This window comes from Callorhinus ursinus, unplaced genomic scaffold (genome assembly GCF_003265705.2).
Source record: "Callorhinus ursinus isolate GAN/ISIS: 27379988/994484 unplaced genomic scaffold, GSC_fseal_2.0 scaffold23, whole genome shotgun sequence".
NCBI classification, from domain to species: domain Eukaryota; kingdom Metazoa; phylum Chordata; class Mammalia; order Carnivora; family Otariidae; genus Callorhinus; species Callorhinus ursinus.
The window spans coordinates 18,877,503-18,901,147 of NW_027397085.1; the positions used below are offsets into that span (position 1 = coordinate 18,877,503).

General features: G+C 37.9%; 1 protein-coding gene and 1 long non-coding RNA gene across 5 annotated transcripts in view; one reads left to right on the forward strand and one right to left on the reverse strand.

Moving 5' to 3' along the window:
* Positions 1 to 23,645, forward strand: part of LOC141374898 (uncharacterized) — a 97,341-nt gene that overhangs the window by 34,457 nt on the left and 39,239 nt on the right. The window contains exons 2-3 of one of the 2 annotated variants that reach the window (XR_012382088.1): positions 6,115 to 6,214; positions 23,245 to 23,331. This is a non-coding gene — a long non-coding RNA (uncharacterized lncRNA). The remainder of the gene's footprint in view (positions 1 to 6,114; positions 6,215 to 23,244; positions 23,332 to 23,645) is intronic. The other variant, XR_012382087.1, reaches the window with a different exon arrangement.
* MAP3K1 (mitogen-activated protein kinase kinase kinase 1) overlaps positions 8,235 to 23,645 on the reverse strand; it is a 75,936-nt gene continuing 60,525 nt past the window's right edge. For 2 of the 3 annotated variants that reach the window (XM_025892395.2, XM_073905448.1), the window contains exons 11-20: positions 21,254 to 21,375; positions 19,634 to 19,725; positions 18,979 to 19,168; positions 17,382 to 18,663; positions 16,861 to 17,013; positions 15,951 to 16,113; positions 14,252 to 14,383; positions 13,036 to 13,178; positions 12,171 to 12,302; positions 8,235 to 10,834 (exon numbers count right to left, since the gene is read on the reverse strand). In XM_025892395.2, the coding sequence (XP_025748180.1) occupies positions 10,685 to 10,834; positions 12,171 to 12,302; positions 13,036 to 13,178; positions 14,252 to 14,383; positions 15,951 to 16,113; positions 16,861 to 17,013; positions 17,382 to 18,663; positions 18,979 to 19,168; positions 19,634 to 19,725; positions 21,254 to 21,375 (2,559 nt within the window). In that variant the 3' untranslated portion in view covers positions 8,235 to 10,684. The remainder of the gene's footprint in view (positions 10,835 to 12,170; positions 12,303 to 13,035; positions 13,179 to 14,251; positions 14,384 to 15,950; positions 16,114 to 16,860; positions 17,014 to 17,381; positions 18,664 to 18,978; positions 19,169 to 19,633; positions 19,726 to 21,253; positions 21,376 to 23,645) is intronic. The other variant, XR_012382085.1, reaches the window with a different exon arrangement.

Genomic DNA, 23,645 nt, shown 5'->3' on the forward strand with positions numbered 1-23,645 from the left:
ACAGTTGTGTTTTCATTTTCATTTGTTTCCATGAATTTTTTAAACTCTTCTTTAATTTCCTGGTTGACCCATTCATTCCTTAGTAGGAATGTATTTAGCCTCCATGTATTTGATGTTGGTTGTGATCTCTCCTCTTTCAATCATGATTTTGTTGATTTGGGTCATTTTTCTTTTTGATAAGTCTGGCCTTATGTATTTAGCCTCCATGTATTTGAGTTCTTTCTGACTCTCCTTTTGTGATTGAGTTCTAGTTTCAAAGCACTGTGGTCTGAAAACATGCAGGGAATGATCCCAATCTTTTGGTACCGGTTGAGACCTGATTTGTGACCTAGGATGTGATCTATTCTGGAGAATGGTCCGTGGTCACTAGAGAAGAATGTGTAATCTGTTGCTTTGGGATGGAATGTTCTGAATATATCTGTGAAGTCCACTTGGTCCAGTGTGTCATTTAAAGTCTTTATTTCATTGTTGATCTTTTGCTTAGATGATCTGTCCATTTCAGTGAGGGGGGTGTTAAAGTCCCCCACTATTATTGTAATGTTGTCGATGTGTTTCTTTGCTTTTCTTATTAACTGGCTTATATAATTGGCTACTTCCATGTTAGGGGCATAGATATTTACAATTGTTAGATCTTCTTGTTGGATAGACCCTTTAAGTAGGATATAGTGTCCTTCCTCATCTCTTATTACAGTCTTTGGTTTAAAATCCAATTTGTCTGATATACGGATTGCCACCCCAGCTTTCTTTTGGTGTCCATTAGCATGGTAAATGGTTTTCCACCCCTTCACTTTCAATCTGGGGGTGTCTTTGGGTCTAAAATGAGTCTTTTACAGACAGCATATTGATGGGTCTTGTTTTTTTTTATCCAGTCTGATACCCTGTGTCTTTTGATTGGGGCATTTAGCTCATTTACATTCAGGGCAACTATCGAAAGATATGAATTTAGTGCCATTGTATTGCCTGTAAGGTTACTCTTACTGTATATTGTCTGTGTTCCTTTCTGGTCTGTGTTACTTTGAGGCTCTCTCTTGGCTTAGAGGACCCCTTTCAATATTTCTTGTAGGGCTGGTTTTGTGTTTGCAAAGTCCTTTAGTTTTTGTTTGTCCTGGAAGTTTTTATCTCTCCTTCAATTTTCAATTACAGCCTAGCTGGATATAGTATTCTTGGCTGCATATTTTTCTCATTTAGTGCTCTGAATATATCATGCCAGTCCTTTCTGGCCTGCCAGGTCTCTGTGGAGAGGTCTGTTGCCAATCTAATGTTTCTACCATTGTAGGTTACAGATCTCTTGTCCTGAGCTGCTTTCAGGATTTTCTCTTTGTCTCTGAGACTCATAAGTTTTATTATTAGATGTCGGGGTGTTGACCTATTTTTATTGATTTTGGGGGGTGTTCTCTGTGCCTCCTGGATTTTGATACCTGTTTCCTTCCCCAAATTAGGGAAGTTCTCTGCTATAGTTTGCTCCAGTGTACCTTCTGCCCCTCTCTTTCTTTGTCTGGGATCCCAATTATTCTAATATTGTTTTGTGTTATGGTATCACCTTTCTCTCGAATTCTGCCCTTGTGATCCAGTAGTTGTTTCTCTCTCTTTTTCTCAGCTTCTTTATTTTACATCATTTGGTCTTCTATATCACTAATTCTCTCTTCTGCCTCATTTATCCTAGCAGTTAGAGCCTCCATTTTTGATTGCACCTCATTAATAGCCTTTTTGATTTTGACTTGGTTAGATTAGTTCTTTTATTTTTCCAGAAAGGGTTTCTCTAATATCTTCCATGCTTTTTCAAGCCCAGCTAGTATATTTAAAATGTCATTTTGAACTCTAGTTCTGACATCTTACTAATGTCCATATTGATTAGGTCCCTGGCAGACGGTACTACCTCTTGTTCTTTTTTTTGAGGTGATTTTTTTCCGTCTTGTCATTTTGTCCAGAGGAGAATAGATGAATGATAGAACAAAATACTAAAAGGGTAACAATGACCCCAGAAAAATATACACTAAACAAATCAGAAGGGACCTGAAACTGGGGGAAAAGAAAGGGAAAGAAAGAAAAAAAAAAGATAAAAACAAACAAAAAAACCAGAATATGATCAAATATGATCAGGCTGGTGCATCGATCAGTGCCACAGACTAGATTTTGGGCGTATATTGGTCTGTTAGAAGAAAGTGCCTCCCAAAATTTTAAAGAAAGAAAAACTTACACATGTACAAAAATAAGGGTAAATATGATGAAGGGATGGAATATGACTGTAAAGATGAAAATTATGAAAGATTTTATAAAAGGAATTGATAAGTTGGTTGATGAAAGAAGAGGATTAAAAAAAAAAGGGAGAGAATGTGATCAGGCAGGAGAATAGAACAAAGCCATACACTAATGATTTAGGATATATTTTGGTCTGTTAGAAGAAACTATCCCAAAAATTTAAAGAGAGGACAACTTATATAGCAAAAATAAGGTTAACTATCATGAATGGATAGACTATGACTCTAAAAATGAAAAGTAAAAAAGATTTTTTAAAAAGGGATTGATAAGATGGTTGAAAAAGTGAAAAAGAAAAATTAAAAAAAATTTTAAAAAATTAACTTTGAAAGACTAAAGAATCAGGGGGACAAAAGCCATGAATTCTATGTGCAATATTTCCCTAGCGCTGGAGTTCTGCCGTTCTTATTGATCTGTAAACTTGGTCTTGGCTGGCTGTTCCTGCTGATCTTCTGGGGGAGGGGCCTGTTGCCGTGGTTCCCAAATGTCTTTGCCGGAGGCGGAATTGCCCTGCCCTTGCCGGGTCCAGACTAAGTAATCTGCTGGGGTTTGCTCTTGGGAGCTTTTGTTCCCTGCAAGCTCTCAGTACAGCTTTGGAGGACCAGGGTGAAAATGGTGGCCTCCCAATCTCCACCCAGAGGAGCCGAGAACTTGGGGCCCCGCTCCTCCGTGCGCCCCCAGAGAAAAGCCATCAATCACTCCCATCTCCCTGGTCTCCGGCCACACTCTGCGCACCCGGCCTGTGACCGAGTGTTTCTATCTCTGGCACCCGACCCCGTGTGAAGTCTCCAAACCCAGCAGATCCCTGCGGTGCACTCCCGCGCCGCTCCTCCGGGGGGAGGAAGGGGAGTCTCCCCGGCTCTGCCGCTTGTTGGGTCCCTGCTGGAGGAGCAGTGGCCCCACTGTGCCGCGGATCACGGTTTATGGCCACCCCGAGCTGAGAGCCCGCGCCTCGGCTCCGTCTCTGCAGCCGGCTTTCTCGTTTCGATACCTGGGAGCTCTGCTGCACTCAGGCACCTGTGGTCTTTCTGTGACCCCGAGGGTCCTGAGACCACACTGTCCCACGAGGCTTCTACCCCCCCCCCCTTAGCCACTGGAGTGACGTCCCTCATTGGAGCCGACTTCTAAAACGTCCGATTTTGTGCTCCGCGGCTCTAGCACTTGCCAGAAGTGGCCGACGGAGGCCCCCTCCCCCCCCATCTGTCCTCCCAAATAACGCCTCGGATTCACTTCTCCGCACGTCCTACCTTCCAGAAAGTGGTCGCTTTTCTGTTCAGAGAGTTGTTGCTCTTCTTTTCTTTGATCTCCTATTGAGTTCGTAGGTGTTCAGAATGGTTTGATCCCTATCCAGCTGAATTCCTGGGACCAGACGAAATTTAGGTCTCCTACTTCCTCTGCCATCTTGCTCCTGGGCTTTCTTGTGGGGGGAGGGGGTAGTTTTTTGACTACTGATTCAGTCTCCTTACTTATTCTCAGTCTGTTCACATTTTCTGTTTGTTCATGATTCAGTTTTGGTAGGGACCTGTTACACTGCCATGATACTGCGTCATTCTCCATAATTTTTTGTGTGTGTGGGACTTGAACTCCCCACTCAGAGGTCAAGACCTGAGCTGAGATCAAGAGTCATACGCTTAACCAGCTGAGCCACCCAGGCGCCCCCCCCTTCATAATTTCTTATCGGGACACTGCAGTTATTGTCTGACTTTATCTTGGCTTCTTGTACCACCGTGTTTCTTTTTTCAAGATGCTACTAGAATGATCTTTACAAAATACAATCATGCCACTTCCTGCCAAGGATTTCTCAGTATCTCCCGTCCCTTGTTATTTCTCCTCCTTTCCTTTCTTTCCCTTTCACCCTAGTTACACCCTTATTCTCTCAGTATGTGTTTTTTTTTATTTTTGAAAGATTTTATTTATTTATTTGGCAGAGAGAGAGAGAGCAAGCGAACACAAGCAGAGTCAGCAGCAGGCAGAGGGAGAGAGAAGCAGACTCTCCACTGAGCAGGGAGCCCGATGTGGGGCTGGATGCCAGGACCCTGGGATCATGACCTGAGCCAAAGGCAGACACTTAACTGACTGAGCCAGCCAGGCGCCCCTCAGTATGTCTATACATGTTGAGAAATCTCCTTCAGCAAATTGACTTTAAAGAAAAATGGCATTTAATTATCTCTAAACTCTACTAGTTGTTTCAGCATTGTTGGAAAAGCTACTTTGGGGTGTGATGGCTTTACCTCTTACATCATCACGTTAGCTTAAGGTTTAGCCCTGTTGTGGCTGGTAAAGCTATCAGGGCCATGAGGCATGGGCTAGGGTGATTCCAGGTTGACTACGAAGTAATGAGGCTGGCTTCAATCATGGATAAGTTCTTTAGTCACATAATACAGATAGAGTATCTGTTGTCAAATAAAAGTCACAAAGTTAATGATATCACAGTGATGGCATATTTGAATGCTACATATGCATAATTTGCTACATGATAATTAGGCTTTAGTGGTAAACACTTCACATTAGTGCATATAATTAGACATTAATTTTCTCCTCAGAGAATTGTTCTCTAGCATCTGTAATCAGCATCTCCACCTTCCCCTTTTCTTATAGCTCTTAGAAGACAAAAGTCAAGCGGAGATTCTCCTCCAATATTCTACCTTATTTTGTTTTATAAGCTTGGACCAAAATCAGAGTCAAAAAGTGGCTGGCCACAGGTCAGATCTAGCGTGTGAGTTTTGTTTAGCCTGTAGTTCCTAATCCAAATTTTAAATTAGTTTCCCATGTTTAAACACCAGGAAATTGCAGATAAAATGCAGATTTCCAGCTTCTTTTAAAAATTTATAGAGGCTTTGGCAACACTGTTAACTTATTTCTTCCCATTCCAGTGTGGCAAGCATGGATCCCCTTCTTGAACATGAATTTGGCATGAACTCTCAGGTTGGCCACAGGCCCTGCTAAGGACACTTCTAGCCACATAGGTATTTGATCTGTAACCTTTGGATCACTCATTCATTCAATTAAACATATATTGTGCATCCAGTGTGCCTGGCAATGTTGTAGGCCATTTACATAGGTTCTTTACTTCACACAACACTGTCACTTTCGTTCTATAGAGGCAGAAGCGGAGGTTCAGAAGGTCAAATGTCAAGTGGCAGAGCCAGATTTGACCCAGGGTATGTTTCATACTCTGTGGTTTCCAGGTCCATCCTTATGACCTACTACTGTTCCCTAGAAACCTAAAAATTGTCATGATGTAGAAAGATGACAGTTTGCAAAAGTTTCTGTTAGTCACTGTTTTCCCCAGTGGCATCAGTATTTCATGCATTTGTTATAACAAGTGAATTAGGGTATTAGTTCCCATGTGCAGTCATTGGCATTTCCAGGTAAGCATGATACCCCACCATGTTTTTAGATTGTATCTAACCTGCAGATACGGTCCTTTTACACAATGATTAATGCCTTTTAAATAGAATCAAAGAACAATAGAATTTATTTTAATTCTCTAAGACAAAAACCTGTTCTCAAAGGTGGTATTTTCTGGAAATGACAGAGGTGTACCCTTTAACAGTAATATCTAAAGCCTATTTAAAAGATGCACATTTTGGGGGGCGCCTGGTTAAGCATCCAGCTCTTGATTTCAGCTCAGGTTGTGATCTCAGGGTTGTAAGATTGAGCCCCATGTCGGGGTCCACACTGGGCATGGAGCCTGTTTAAGATTCTCTCTTTCCTCCCTGTGCCTCATCCCTGCCCCCCTCGCTTCCTCTCTTAAAAAAAAATGCATATTTTCATATTATACAGAACCTTTATGACAGAGAGACAGAAAATGCCATCTGAACTCACACTTACTTAGTGACATTACCTATTTTGCAGGGTTAAATTCATCTTGTTTCTGATTAAGTTTGATCCTGTGAGAAATGACTACTGGCAGAAAAACGAAGGATAAAAGTGGAAATGAGCACACAACCACAAGGTACAATCTAAGACTAAAACCGTGGGGCATTCCAAAGGAGTTCACTGGTGTAGCTTGAATTGCAGAATGATTGAAATTGGCTGGTTTCCGAATTTGTGAAATAGAGTGTAATCACTGTTCCAAGGTATGCCTGACAAATTCTTGCTGGTGAGCAAATCTTCATTCCCCTTCTCAACAGTTTAACGTAAGAGGATAGTTTTTATTGTTTCTTTAATTCCACACAATATAAAAAGAGTTGTGTGTACAGAATCAATTAAGTTTAATCTGTGCTGCCTGGGAACAGTAGTAGTATTTGTGTGAAAGTATACATGTCAAGCCACATAAGGTAGATTGTTAAAAGAGTTATAATTTTAACTTAAGATTAAAAAAAATTAATTTTTTTGGAAGAGCTTTCCTTCTTGTCAAAAAGTCCTTAGATGTTGATAGTCGGGGAGGCTGTGAGTCAGTGGGGCCAGGAGCCATATGGGTAATCTCTGAATATTCTGCTCAATTTTGCTGTGAACCTAAAAGAGCTCTAAAAAAATAAAGTACATTGCATATATATATGCTACAATATGTATAATACAACTTTTAAATATACATGTAAGATGGCTTTAAAAAATATATATGGAACATATATATACTAAAGCCCACAGGTAAATGGGAACAAAGATAGTCCAGCAGGGGTTGGGCCCCATGCAGGGAAGGCTGCCTCTTGGGAATCAGATTGGTTACACAGGGGGTTGGGGTGGGGGAAAGGACTTGAACAAATGAGTCAATATACTGAGGTACATGGGAGTCAGGTTTTTCACTGTCCAGGAAAGGGTTAAAAATATGGAAAGAGGGGAGGCTTGAATGAACCTGGTGGTGGTAAACTGAAATTAGATTGGTATGAACTCATGGTTTGTGTGTGTAGGCATTATGTATATTTCTCATATGCACAAGAAATCTGTATAGTAGATATATAGTAGTTTTGTCTATATCTACCAGGAGGGCCTGGGAGCAAGTGACAAAGTGACACCCAAGAGCAATGAGTATTTTTAGCACCTTGTTTTTAAATACCAGTCTCCATCAAAGGAATCTTTGGAAAATGGCTGATCCCAGGGCTGAAGCAGAGAACACACAAGATGCGTCTCTATGGAAGTGTTCAAAGAATACTGGTGGATTGCCAGTGGACAGAGAAGCTGGCTTTCAGAGGCACCCAATGGCTGGGTAGGACCATTTGAGCAAATAAATGATGACAGTAATCAATTTTCTCTCACTGAATAGGAGTCCACAAATCCACTCTGATATAAATGAATAATAAGTGGAAGAAGAGAAAGCTTTTCTTTATAGCAAAATGTCCATTAATAAAATAAAGAATGCAAGAACTAGAAAATCACCATTTGGCAACTATCAGAGTAATAATTCAGAATTCAAGAAAGCTAAGAGCAGAGTTAAAGTTGAATGAAGAACAAACTATGTAATCTCAAAGTATCAGCTCTGCAAAATACTTAACATAAAGCTAGATATTAATTACAAAGGGAAACAGTAACTTTATAGTGATGAAGCCTACTCAGATGATCACAGTTAATATCACCAGCATTGGGACAAATTGGCTTTGTAGCGCCTCCTGGTAAGACACACCAAGAAGAGCCCGGCATAGGGCTCCCTGCTCAGTGCGGAGTCTGTTTCTCCCTCTCCCTCTGCCCACCTGCCCCCCCTCACTCTCTCAAATAAAATCTTAAAAAAAAAAAAAAAAAAAAAAAAAACACACCAAGAAGAGCAGAGCATCACCTCTCTGATATTCCTGTCACAAATGCATACTCTGAATCCAGTCATGAGGAAGCACCAAACTCCAACGGAGACCTCTATAAAACAATAACCTGTAATCTTAAAAAATATTAAAGTCATGAAGGTCAAGAAAAAACTCAGGAAGGATTCTGGATTGAATGAAACTGAAGAAACTTGATGACTACAAGGAACACGTGATCTTGGTCTGGCTCCTTTAGCTATAAAGGACATAACTGGGGCAGCTGGCAAAATAAAAAAATTACCAATCTTTGTTCAAAAACTTTTATTTACTATAAAGACAAACACCAAAATAGGTACAAATACTATAAAATTGGTTCAATGGGGTAAAAATTTTAATTAAAATATCTCGATATATTTAAAATAACAAAGGATACATTTAAGCCAAATTTTCTTAACCCAGAGATTTTTTTTGTAACATTTGCTTACACAGTAAGGTGCTAATAGAAGTTAGCCCTTAAGCCCTGGAAGTCTTAGGAATTATAGTCACACAGCAAATATAATTTCATTGTGAAAGTGAACTTTGGTAGAAGAAAAATCTATAGGACACCTGAGGTAGTAGAACCTGGAATAAACAGCAGTAGACATTATTTACAACTTTTGAGTACCAAATAACATTAAGAACACAAAAATAATTACACAATACAATTTTCAGTCCAGCTTTGATCCAAAGAAAATAAGAATATTATATCACATTTGCATTGAAAACAAAACAAAAAACAAAACACCACAATTACCAGCAAGCTGAGGGAACTGCAAACAAACTCAAACAGTGGATTTGGACATCTAGAGGCAGTTTGAGTTTGAAATGTGGTGGGCATGGTGATCTACAAAGTAATACTGATTAGCTGAGGTTCCTCAGTTTATACAGTTTACATTTCTGTCAGACACAGTATTAATCTGACTAGTGATGATCTTCCAGTACATAAAATGGCAAGAGTGCATCCGTTAAAGCTTGCACATGAGAAACTCGGAAACAATCTTATTAGGGTTGTGAAAATTCTAAGTAGTCACACACATAAAAAAGATAGAAAATAAAAAAGAAAGTCAAGTACAACACATTTAGAGCTACCAAACTTCACATTTCGGTACTATTTTTAACTCTTCGAATATTGCCAATCTTCCAAAACAAAGGAATGTAAAATTTCACTAAGAGACACATTCATGTTAAAAAAAAAAAAAACCTGCCTTTTAAAAATTATATGCAATATATCCCTGTAAACTTATCTTGTAACTTATTTTACTTCCAATTTGTGATGTACATTTAAAATGTACTCTATATAGCTTATTTAGTTTATCCTGAGTCTTTGAGAATAACCAATTCTGTTTCACTCTGCAATAATTCAACTGGCTTCTGAAGAGTTAAACTTAACATCTCAAAAAGTCGTATTAAATATTTAATCAGTACTTGATTTAAAAGACTCACAAAAAAAGGATAAAAGAGCTGCCATTTTCCTTTAGGATTCCATGCATCTGAATTCAACTCAGATAAAAACCATTAGATAATTGTGCAAAATCCAAGAATTAGTCAAATTCAATTTCACTTTTCATTCTGAACCATTTTCAGAGTTCCAAGCAAATTTATTTTGTAAAAACACTATTACTCATTGGTAGTTATTTTTCTTTATCTTTACTGTAAAGAAATAATGCATGGTAGAAGGAAAATAGCAGTTTAATGTTACTATTAGTGGTGATGGATGATGAATGATGGATTGTTACATACAAAATAAGACTTCAATGGTGTGAAGTTTCCTACAAAAGAAACCAATACAGTAAAAAAAAAAAAAAAATCAAATTTCAAGGTAATCTTGATCTTGGTTTTGAGCTGCATCACAGAGAATAGTTGATTTTCACTTAATTTATACTTAATATATATGAAAAGAGCAGTGACTGACTCAGTGAAGGTAGTATTTTATTATATTCCAATTTTAAAAACAAACAAAATTAAATCTGTATTAAAAAAAACCTCTTGCAATAGCAAGATATTTAATAAACTCTAGTTCACACCTAGTTCTATTTTTTTTTTCTGGTTTGAAAAGATCACCTTTCCCTGAATATTAAACAAAAGTGAAGGTGAAATGAAAATATAGAACCGTAATTTCCAAAAACGAAATGAATGGGCCAACAGTAAAATGCACAGTGGACCACAATTGCCCAAGCATTTAAAAAATAAAGGTCAACTGTGGTTCATAAAGAAGTTACCAACTTTTAAAAATATATTTACTGCTAGTTATAGCATATTCTGACCTAAAAGAGGCAGATACTGATTTATAGCCAGTGACAAAAAAACAACGGAATTGCAGAACCCCCTGCTTGTGATCACGATATGAAATGGAAGAATAATTGAAACATTAAAATAGATCCTGAGCCCCTCAGCTGCTAATATTGCTGAAAAAGTGCTCCAAAAAAAACCAAAAATACGCTTCTGTTAATTAGTCATGCAAACTTCACTGCTTTCCTGTTTACCTATGGCCAGTTCTTTGAAAGGCACGGTTTACAGTTTCTGCACAAATTGTGGACTTTTGCATACTAAGCTTAGGTACAGATCATGATTTGTCAATCACATACTTAGGTTAAGGGTTCCCCACTGGTCTTGTTCATCGCTGTTCGGTGGCATGAAGGCCAGCATATTATCAGCGTGGTTCCCCACAAAAGTTTTGCCTTGTTGAGCATCCTGTCTCCATGAGAGTTTATAATTGGCTACCAAGTAGTACGGAAGACTGGATGCTTCAGTAGCTCTCTTGACGGAGGTCTGTCCTGAGGTTGAAGTTCTAAACACCGAAGAGCCACATCTCGTAAACCAGGAGACAAATGTGAAGGGATTGACGGAGCAGTAGTTGCACTTGCAATCTGTAAGAAAAACCACCAGCATGCTGACACCTGGCACAGTTGGAACTTCTGTAGTACACATGCATCCTGTACATAGAAGAATCGAAGCGGAAGTGCGTGGACTTTCTTCTGACAGAATCTATGGAAAAACTCACCTGCTGGATGGAAGGCTTCCTCCAAGAACCCTCAAATTTTAGGATTTTTAGAAATTTGACCAAATACATCCTGAGCAGATGGATCTATGGGTTTCCCTTATTGTCTCAAATGAACATGACTAGTGCACCAAAATGCTTAAGTAGGTAAAGTATTCACTTTATACTATATGTTCGCCTACATTTTCTATTGTTCAGCACAGAGAGCTATTCAAAGTAAGAGTGTCCATTTAGTGCATCAGACACACAACTGCACCAAATGAGGAAGGGCTCTAAGTGTGGGAAGGACCGGAGGCTGTTAAGGCAGGTGGGAGGTGCCGGGACAGGGTGCTGGTACAGTGGACTTCACTTTACTCAGGCCCAGAGATAATTTGCTTATTCCCATAATAATCCCATGAAGTAGGTACTGTCATTATACCCATTTTACAACCAAGAAAACAGAGGGTAGATAGAATAAGTCATTTCCCTAGTCACAGGGCTATTAAAGGCTGGAGCCACGGTTTGAAACCATGTCTGTATCACTCCAGAGCCCGAGCTTTTTTTTTTAAATTTAAATTCAGTTAATTAACATATAATGTATTTGTTTCAGGGGTACAGGTCTGTGATTCATCAGTCTTCTGTAATACCCAGTGCTCATGACAACACATACCCTCCCCAATGTCCATCACCTGGTTACCCCATCCCACATCAGAGCCCGAGCTTTTAACTAGCACATGTCGGGATCAAAAACTAAAAACCTCAACTATTATACTCTTCTCTGCTGGAAATGGACAGAATGGATTTCAGAGTTGTCAGAAAGGTAGAACAGACAGGATTTGGTACCTGACTCGGGTGTAAATTTCTTAAATACAGAAAATAGTTAAGTCAGATTTTAAAAATTGGCAGCTTGTATACATAAAGAGCTCTATGTTTTTACATTTCAAAGTTGGATAGATCTATTTACATGTTTCACCTAGAAACAATGATTCATTATTTGCTAACTCACTGTTCGCTGTGACTTTATAGAGCTTTACTACTGTGAAAAATGAGGACCAACTGTACATGCTGCCAACATTCACCACACCATATAAATTCCTGGAGATGTATACATGCATATTTATTTCAAGGAGGATATGCTTTCACCTGAGATTGAGAGTTAAGGAGAACCCATGAAAATCTGCCTCCTGCCAGTTTTAGCAGAAAGAAGTAATTTTTATATCAGTTACCTTAAATATCAAAGCAAGATGATTGGAGTGTTTTTCTGCGTTCCAAGGTGGTTTAGCACAAGCCATTTCTATAATGGCACAGCCAACACTCCATACATCACAGCTCCTACCATACTGCTGACCTCTTAGTACCTAAAATAGAGAGTTAATTTGGAAATATGACTCATTAAAAAAAGAGAAAGACATTCTGTAGTTATGGATTCTAGTTTTTTATTTCAGATCAAAACAGTGGTACAGACAGCAACTCCATGGACTAGCCTGATGTCTCATTTATTTCATCAACAAGCTTAATCTCCTATGTGGCACAAAAGTATTTTGGAGAATTCTGAGATTCTGAAAAAGAGTTGCATCATAGAATTTCCAAGCATCCCCAGTGCACTTAAGTAAACTATGGAGCCAGAGGACAACAATTATCACTACATATAAACACGAAGAGTTCGGAACACAACAGAAGAAGCCTGATTCAGAACAGCAATGCTTAGTTAAACTTCTTCCACTACTACTAAGACCAGCTTCTCTGTGCTCACCTCCCTTTGGAATAGGGAGAGAATAATGGTTGAGATTCCTAATTATGTGTTCTTTGGGTGTACTACAAAACTAGTAGTACAAATTACCCCAAAATTCTTTGTTAGAAATAGCCTTATAAGCAAAACTATTAAAACCTGTCTTTAAAAATTTTGTCAAGACAAAGATGGAAAGACAGGTAAGGGTCTAAAATCAAGGATATCATTAAAACCTTATTTTAGAGCCATGAGCTTCTAATTGGTAAAGCATATACTGAATAACACTACAAACTAATTTGCTGTAATTCTGTCACACACAACTCCGGATATTTTCTTTCATCACACTGAAAGCTGCTTCTCACCTCAGGTGCCATAAATGCAATTGTCCCCAGTAACTGTCCCTGAAACTCTCCTGCACCAGTTCCTTTTGATGCCAACCTCGCTGCAGCTCCGAAATCTGCAATTCTCAGTCTCTGACCTGTGCTGTCAATTAGTAGATTGGCACCTATCAACAGAAACAGCAAATGACCTTGTATGTTAAAAACAAAAGAACAGATTAAAAACTCAGTAAAATACTACTCACGAAACAGGACAGTAACAAAGGAAGTGGGCATGGAAGCATTCAGAGAAATCTCCCCTCTGAATTCATTTCATTCTTGCTAAAGGCACACAGGTATCAACAGTGCAAAATAAATAAAATCCAAATCCTCAGAGGGATGATCAAAGTAACAAGGCAGAAAGAGATAAAGGCAGACATTTAATGAAATAGTACTAAGTGCTGAAAACCTTTAATATAATGATTCCCAGCAGAAATCTTCCCTCAAAGTTAAAATTTTAGTGCAGTTTCCATTTTAAGACAAAGTGCTATTGAAACATACTCACCTAGACCAATTCAAAATATATAGTCCTTTCACAATTATAAAAAATTAATGTTGTAAAATTACTCGAATAGGTTACATCAAATACTAGCCACAGAGAGTCCTGTCAGAAAACCAAAGTAGTTTTTTTTTTTTTTTAAAGATTTTATTATTAGAGAGAGAGAATGAGCAGGGGGAGGGGGAGAGGGAGAAGCAGGCTTCCCGCTGAGCAGGGAGCCTGATGCGGGGCTCAATCCCAGGGTCCTGGCTGGGATCATGACCTGAGCTGAAGGCAGACACTTAACCGACTGAGCCACCCAGGTGCCCCCCAAAGTTCTTAGTAAGATGAAATGCAAAAGATTTGAAAGGATTTTTCTCAAAAGTACAGGATATCCCAATTATTCTAAATAAAACCAGGAACAGGAACTTTTCGGGAGGCAGTAGGTCATGAGACCAAGACAGAAAATCAGAGACCTGATTTTTATACCTGGTTTGCCATCAATTAGCAGTAACACTGGAAAAGTCAAGTCTCTCCGAGGAGGGTAGATTACATGACTCCACAGGTTCCTTTCACTTCTATTAATTCTAGTGATTTCAGTTACCCAGGAGAAACAATCCCATAGTTGATCTCAAGTTAGAAACCATCAACAAAGGTCCAAGTTGTAAAACTACATTTGTTTTCTATTTATTACTAGTAGGTAGTAATTAAAATAATACCTACCTTTGACATCTCTATGAATGATCTGGTTTTCATGGAGATACGAAAGGCCACGAAGTAACTGTTCAGTATAGTTAATAACTACTGATTCCTTGAAGGCTCCGTATTTACTGAGCAAATGAGCCACAGATCCCCCTATAAGACAAACATAAAATAATTATAAACTCAAGGCAAAATTAAAACTGTTCACTACACTTTGGTTATATAAGCTTGTGCCACAAGTGCTCACATTCACATTTGAAATGTTAAATTTATCCTCTGCATCAGAAGTCAAACAGATTTTAAAACTAACACATTCCAGGAATCTGAAAACCTATCAATTAGACATTTTCATCAAACTTTCATGAAATAGTTTTTTGGAAGGTCAAGATTTCAGAAAACTTTAAAACTTAACAATTTTACATGGAACTATTTCTGCAATGTACCCTTCATCTCTCTGTCTTTTTGACCAAGATATACAAAATACCTTTCTTAGTAAGACTTAGGTAAAGAATGCTAACATGTTATTCGGCAGAAGGTAGAGAGAAGCCAGACAAGAGAGGAGCCAGAAGATCCAGCATGAGGCTTCATATTCTACTATTTACCAGCTCTGACCTGGGACAGGTCACAAACTCAATAAACCTCACACTGAGAAGTATTTATAATAGTCAACTTAAAAACAACCATCAACACAGCTATACCCAACATCAGAGAACATACTGAAGAACAGATATGTAAATAGAAATCCATTCCTTCAGTTGCAAAAAAAAAAAATCTAAGAAGTTAAACCAAGCACTTATCATTTATTACATCCCAAGTTACTTGTTTTACTGTACGTATGATATGATACCACATAAAATTCAGTTTTTATTTGTTCAAGTAGATAATTAGGTTCAACTTTAGGCTTCAGTGCTAGTTTACCTACAATAATTTTTCCAAGTTATATCTTAATTTCATTTTTATATTGTCATGTTAAAACATCTCAAATCTGTCCCACTGATGGCCACCTGGAAAAATATGAGTCTTACACATAGGTTTTAAAAAAATTATTCCTATAAAACAGTGCTACACAATCATTTAAAAAGAAACACTGAAAAAGTTTGAAAGGTAGAGACAATATTTTTAAAAACATATAATGTATTATTTGTTTCAGAGGTACAGGTCTGTGATTCATCAGTCTTACACAATTCACAGGGCTCACCATAGCACACACCCTCCCCAGTGTCCATCACCCAGCCACCCCATCCCTCCCACCCCTTCCACTCCAGCAACCCTCAGTTTGTTTCCTAAGATTAAGAGTCTCTTATGGTTTGTCTCCCTCTCCAGTTTCATCTTGTTTCATTTTTCCCTCCCTTCCCCTATGATCCTCTGTCTTGTTTCTCAAATTCCTCGTATCAGTGAGATAAGATACTGAGACAATGAATATCTTATTTATATTTAAATGTAAGACAAAATGGGCAACCCAGCCCTCTTGGCTTCCCTCCGTCTTTGGGAGCTGTGTACTATCGCTCAATAAACTTTGCTTTGCTGCCCACCAATCAATCAACCAGTCAGTATAAGACAAAAAAAGTATTTCCGGTTCGTATTATGTTAGGGATGATTTGCTTTTAGAAAAACAACTAGTTATTAAAAATAAGTCTTTATTACTGTTTTTCCTAAACTTAGTATCAGCCAGAAAGTTCAATTCATGTACTATTACTGGCGATTTAAAACAGGAACATACCTGCCATCCATTCGATGAAGAGATTATAATTGCTCTTCTCACATGTGGCTCCCAACATCCTAATGATGTTGGGATGATTCAAATGGCTCATCATTCTGATCTCTTCTCTTAATGCTTCCACTACTTCTTCTTGCTCAGAAGATGTATTTCTGACATATGTCACCTGTTTCAATAACCATGTTTACAAAGTTTTGAATTCTGATTAATTATTCTATTTACAGACTTCACTAACAATCTGATCTAAAATGGACAAATTCAAATCCGTTTATAGATTAATAGGAGTTGGCATTTATGCTCACGGATACAATGTAGATACTTTATAAAAAACCAAGTCAAGCTCTTAGAAAGAAGAGAGTCTAGCTTAAGAAGCAGTGAAATATCCGAAAAAGGGAAAAAAATGGGATGTTGCCAATCCTCCAAAACTGTTTAAAGATAGAATGAGAAAAGCCTATTCATAGAAGAACCAACATCATTTAAAAATGAAAGCTTTATTTTTTCTTATCTTGATAAACATGCTCAATATAAAAAGTCAACTACAGAGATCCCAAGATGCTGCTGCACTGGTAACACTGCTAAAAGGAGTAGGAAACCCTAACTCTTGTTTATAAAAAGCACAGACCCAAACCAAAAACCACCTCTATGAGGCCCATCATGATGCTGCGTCTTAAAATAATCATGCTTCAAGACTATACTTTCAGGGGTCATTTCTACAGTTCATTAAAATAATCATGCTTCAGCTTTTCATTAGAATTCATGATACTTTTGGTGCTTTAGCAGTATTTACTTTGAAATTCAGGTTTCTGAAAAAGAACTAAAACGTATACACACAGGGACATATCCTTTATTTTTCTTACTTGCTCATGCTTCGTTTTTATAATTTAAGTCATTTATGTGCTCCCTAGATATTTACCTGTTTAACAGCCATTAAAGTTCCAGTTCCCACATCTTGAGCCTGGTAACAGGAAGAAAATGCTCCAAGGCCTATCTGCTGACCTTTCAGCCATTCAGTGTCTTCTCTGTAAGGCTGTTTTGCTTTGGTATGTCCTGGTAGAGTTTCTGGTGTCTACATATTAAATGAAAGCAATCTTTTTACTGTTAAGTTATAAGAGGAAAAGTTTGTGAAATTAGTCTGGCAAAATATTATTCTTGTTCAGTCTGGCTTCCCAAACCACCTATAAAGTTGACCTCTGAAGGGACAGTGTTGGTGACCAATGTCAAATGCAGAAGTGATCACCATTACAGAAGCAACCAGAAATGCCTTTGAAATAGGCAAGTAGTGTTTGTGGTCAAGCAACGACACAAAATTGTTGTATAATTCTATGTGAAAAACTGCTTCTCACTATTAACTCATGTGAAAAGCATCATTTCTGAGTTAGATTTCTTTCAGCTTGGTCCAAGGAAACTCTCTAATCTCTTCAAGACTATACTTACATCCTGTTGAATAATGATGATGTCTTCTCCATTTTCAACTTGTAGTTGAGGAACTATGGGGAGAGCATCCTGAGATGCTGACATTGCCATAGCAATTGCTAAAGCTGCTTCTTCTTCAGCTTCCATTTTTTCTTTGCATTTCTGATTATGATTCACATCATCTTTGTAGGTATCATCATTTTCATCCTTTTCAGGAGAGAGCACAGCAACTTCGGACTTAAAAGTTACTGTTGTGTCACTTGAAGGCATAGATGCTTCAAGAAGGTCCTCAATACTGGAGTTGAGCTCTGTATTGACATCTAATCTGCATTTCTCTTCTACTGGGGTGAACACTGTCTCATCACTGGGTATGACAGCATTACTGCTATTGCTGCTGCTGCCAAAGCTGTCATCACATTTGGCAGGACTGTTCAGATCAAGTGTCATGCTATTCTTTGAGGCATCTCCCTGTTTACTTGTATTACCTGGGGTAGGTCGAGATGGCTTTGGCCTGTGTATATTACTAGAGGGCAGGGGTCTTGACTGAGTAAAGATAGGGGAAAGTTTATCTGAGTCTCTGTTTTCGGAACAGTTTCTCTGGAACTGTAGAGAAAATTTGCGCTGTGTTTGAGGAGATGCAGAAGGTATTTTGCAGGGAATGAATCCCTGAGGTCTATGCTTAGAGACATCTGTTCCAGTACCAGTTGGTGCAGAGGGGGCAGATGAAGAAGGAGTTGACAAGGGTGGAAACATTAATGGGGAATGATGAGATAAAGGAGAGGTGTTCAAACACTGACTGTGGGGTCTGCCTTTTGTTTGAACCATTGGCTTTGGTTGCTCCATTGTTGTTGAACTGGGAAGTCCTACTGAAATGCTGCCCAGTCTGTCAGTAATGTCCTCTGAATTGGCGCTCAGTTTTGTAGCACACAGTCCTTTTCCAGTTTTCTCCAAATGGTCTGTGCACTCAAGGGAGTTGTTCTCTGTGGTTTCTGGATAGCTGGAAGGGACAGAGGCCTGCGAAAAGCTGTCACGTCGACCATCCGAAGTGTCTCCTACGCCCAGTTGGATGGCCTCAGCAATTTCCACCTCATCTGCAATAGTCATCAAACGACGACGCATCCTGGCGAAATGAGTGGAACTGGAAACATTCAGCATTTCTAATAGTTTTGAAAATACGTGGGGTACTGCAGTAACCATTCTTGCAGAACTCAAATATATCCTTCGGGAGAGTTTACCAACCATTGAGTGGGAATTATCAATGGACTGCAAAGCAAAGGTTAAGAGGGACAGCAGCTTTTTATACCTGAAAGAAAAAAAAAACACATTCAATTACTAGACAAGTCAAAATTATTGCAAAATATATGCAAATTAAAAAAGGTACTAATTTACAACTTACACATTTAAAAAAGAGCCGTTTCAGAACAAAGGATCTATAAATTTTTAATTAAATAGCCTAGACTTGAGGTTTTTATATCAATCAAAGATTAAGGTATTAGTGACCTATATATGCTCTGTAATTTCTGAATCTTTCTTGAATCTAAAATGTGTCCTCCTTAGGGGAGGTGGGGATGGAGTAGAAAGGAAGAACAAAGTAATATATTTGCAGAAGAAAAACTACCTGACTTCAACAGGCTCAGCTTGTGAAACATCAGTACTGACAATATGAGGGTAAAATTCAGCAGGAAATTCCAACAGCAGTCTGTCTATAAGACAAAGGCGGCCCAGAAGTTCTTGCCAGTTGTTTGATTCAGTTTGGTTTCCAAGAATACAACTTAAGACATAATCAACACCACCAATACCAATGGATCCTATGAAAAGGAAAGCAAAAATAATTGAAAAACAGCGATATTAAAATCTAAAAATATGATCAAAATAGCATAATGCCAAGAATAATACTCTAATTATATTCATTTTAAGAATTTCTTAGGGGTTGCCTGGGTGGCTCAGTCCGGTTAAATGGCCAACTCTTTATTTTGGTTCAGATCATCATCGCAGGGTCCTGGCATTGAGCCCTGAGTCTGGCTCTGTGCTCAGCAGGGAGTCTGCTCCCTCTCCCTCTGCCCCTTCCCCTGTGTGATCTCTCTCAGGTAAATAAATCTTTTAAAAAAGAAAGAATTTCTTAGATTAATTCATATTTCTAATGTTAGCTGACTCAATCAATTTACACAATTACTCCAAACTCCCGTATACAATTGCCCTATCAGAGATGACGGGATTAGACAGTAGGCGAAGGAAAATGGTAAGACGTGCTATATTAAGTAAAAAGTTATTACCAGCTTTAAGTATTTCTCTGCCAACTGCCAACTCTCCTGCTTGGCCTTTGCATAATTCCAACAGTGTTGATATAGACAGTTGACTTGTACGACTAAAAATGAAAGAAGCAACGTCAGACTTGGATCTTAGATAAAATACACATTAAAAGGACAATAGTAATGTAACGCTATGTGAAAAGGTGGGGAAACAAGCTTCCACAAGTGTTTGCTTTTCCACCACTAAAATCACATTAACAATGTCCCTACAAATAATAATATTCATTATTTAAGGTCTAATTTCGTAAGTTTTATCTCATTTGTGGTAAGCACAGAACTTTTACTAGTGGCTCTTAGCAAATACTGATTTAAACAGCAAACCAGATAAAAGGCATATTTTGATGATTTCATTAAAATAAAAAAGAAGACTCGTTTTGGTTTCTGAATTTTCAGTAAGACTCGCTTGCTTTAAAAATAAAACCTTCCCATCCAAAACTTTAGCCTGACTGAGTTCCAAATACCTTAAAATCTCTTTACTGTATTTTTTTTATAATGTTCTGTCATTGAAGGGACCAGGTAAACAACCTAATTTTAGTATTCGGGAGAGCACATGACACAACAAATGCCACAAAAGCAATGAAGTTATCAGAAAAATATGTACTCTAATCCTGAAAAACTGTAATTTTTCTATGCATTTTGCAAATTATTTGTTAATTTGCCTAATGTTGTTCAGGTATTATAGTATTCTCTCTAAGCAACAAGACAAACTCTAATACTTTCAATCCATAGGCTTGTGTAGAGAAAACAATGGAGGCACAAGACAGACTTCATGAAATGAGAAGCAAGTCAAATCTAAGCACCTAGTTTTTGAGACCATACAAACCTACAAACTACATCATGTGACTTAAGAAGACAAAAGTTGGGCTGAGCGAGCTCCAAACGGGTATAATGGCAGAGGCACAAGGGAGATTCAGTCCCCGCCCCCAGAGAAGGGTGGGACAGGAAGAGGCGAGAATGCCCAAAGACCTTTGGCGCCAGCTGTACTAATTAAAGGAGCGGTGAGCGAACCAGTGGTCTCATAAAAGCACAGTTTAATTTTTACTACGATCGTGCCTCACTTCTCTGACTATCCTTACCGCTCCAATTAGCATTACTCTTGTTCTTGTCAGTTTTTAAGGATATTGCAGGGCTATATGGAATTTGTTGCTGTGGGGGTATTTTTTAGCATAAACTGTCATAGAGTAAAATTGCATTACACAGCAAATATGGAATTGTATTTTTAAGCAGATGCAATGATTTTACTGGTTCCTATCCTGTGTAACTCATTCTCTAAAATGAGATTATGTATATAACACCTATTGTTCTTTCAACTGGAGTTGAGATTAAGAATATTACTTTAAGATAAAAGAAAATCAATCACAACACAATAATATGGTTATCCATGCAATTTGTTAGCCTGTCATTAGTCCTTCTCCCTAGTGTTCAACAGCTTTAAGTGTTACATTTTAATTTCAAATCTCATATTAGAAAACAATATTCAAAGCCTCATGTAATAAATATGTATCAAATACTCACCAGGTGTGAGGCTTGTTGCTAGGCTTTTAATATAAGAGGGTTTGAAGCAGTTCATCAATAGGGCCTTACCTATTGGCATCTGCACACTTGACTAGGATGGTGTCTACAACTGGCCGGAGAAGTCTCTGCAGTTTGATTCTTTCTGCCAAACTATGGCAAGGAGTATATACTAGCATGGCTCTCAACGTTTTCTGGGAGGAAAAAACTGAAGGTCAGTTTAATTGCATTTGAAAAGCATCAAAGACCCTGGCATAATCTGAGGTGATTTAATAAAATAATGATAGGAAAGGATTATAACCCATAAATAAATAATCCATGGATCCATACTGATACAAATAAATGAGTAAGTAAACAGATGGGGTACAAAGAAACTCTCTGAACTATTTCTGCAATTTTTGAAGTATGAATTTCAAAATGAGAAGTTAAAAAAGAGCTTCCAGTGCCAAAGATGGAATAATATGAGCAACAAATTAAATGATGATAGTACTGGATTTTAATCCATAGATGAAAATAAATACCCATCAGCCTATATTGGTATAAATTTAAAAACTGAAGAAATACATAAATGGGGAGAGAAGAGACAGTTCCTCCTGATAGAAGAATTCCAATTAATTAATATAGAAGGAATGAGGGAAACAAAATCATTAGAGCACCATAATAATGAGGTCTAATTCCATAATTTCATAAGTTTTACCTCATTTGTGTTAAGTACAGAACTTTTACTAGTGGCTCTTAAGAGAGCAAATACTGATTTAAATAGCAAACCAGATAAAAGGCATATTTTGATTATTTCATTAAAATAAAAAAGACTCGTTTTGATTTCTGAATTTTCAGTAAGACTCGCTTGCTTTAAAAATAAAACCTTCCCACCCAAAACTTTATATTCTCTTATATAGCCTGAGTTCCAAATACCTTAAAATGTCTTTACTGTATTTGTATTTTTTTTATAATGTTCTGTCATTGAAGGGACCAGGTAAACAACCTAATTTTAGTATTCGGGAAAGCACACAACACAACAAATGCCACAAAAGCAATGAAGTTACCAGAAAAATATGTAATCCTGAAAAACTGTAATTTATTTTCTATGCATTTTGCAAATTACTTGTTAATTTGCCTGTTGTTCAGGTATTATAGTATTCTCTCTAAGCAACAAGACAAACTCTAATACTTTCAATCCATAGGCAAATCCACTGACAAATGCTAAAATCAGTGGGCAAAATTCTTAAGAGAAACAGGATATTTGCACAGTCTCAAAGTATCTCCTCCAAGACATTTATTAATAGTAATTTATAGCAAGAAACCCAACAGACATCACCTTAACCAAATGATGAAAGACAGCATCACCAATAATAAGACACATCAACATCATGTACCCCTTGATACAATGCACTAAGAATGGCAACATCACCTCTCGTATTCTTATGAAAAATGCATAAACTCAATCAAATCATGAGAAAATATCAGATAAACCCAAAAGGAGGGACATTCTTCAAAATAAGTGGCCAGCACACTTCAAAAATGTCAAGATGTATCCAAGACAAGGAAAGACTGAGGAACTGTCACAGATGGGAAGACATTAAGGGAGCACGGTAACTAAATGCAATGTGAGTTTCTGGACTGGATCCTAAAACAGAAAAAAGACATTAATGGAAAAACTGGTAAAAACTGAGTAAGGTCTGTGGCTTAGCCATAAAGGACACTGTTGCAACAACTGGGGATATCTGAATATGGATTTCATAAGTACATAATAATACTGTTATTAATGCTAAATTTCCTGAGTCTGCTGATTGCATTGTGGTTATACAAAAGAATGTATTTGTTCTTAAAAGATATGCACTAAAATATCTGAGGTGAAATGTCAGGTGATGCCTGCAAATAACTCTCAAATGGTTCAGCAAACGAGGGAGAGGAGGGGAAAACAGGAAGGACAAAAGGGAAGGGAGAAAGAATGGAGAGCTTTAAGGGAAGGAGCCATTTCTGCCTCCACTGTGCATGGCACACGAAGTAATTATAGAGGAATCAGAATATAGTATGATTTTCAGAGTTCCTTTACTCCACAGCTCACAGACTACATGGGAAACCATCTGAACTTAAGAAGAAACAACCAGACAGTGAGGCAGTACATTGAACAACAAGTATGCCTGAAGGTTTGTGTTGGAAAATAGTTAAGAAAAAGAGGTAAAAAGTTGGGTCAAGAACATTGGTCTTTACAGTATGCTGGTCCCTGGATATTCTACATAAAAAAACAGACCATGGTAAGACAGATTTGGGAAATAATGCATTCTACTTCTTGCTCTTAAAAATTCCTAATGTACATTAGCTTACTGAAGGTTCCTAGAAGCCATGCAGTGAACAGACCCACTTAACTCGTGTAATTCATTGCTCAGCAATTTTAACTGAACACAGAACTCTTTCTTCAGGGGAGGTTTTCATAATCCTGCCAAACTGTCATGGAATATGC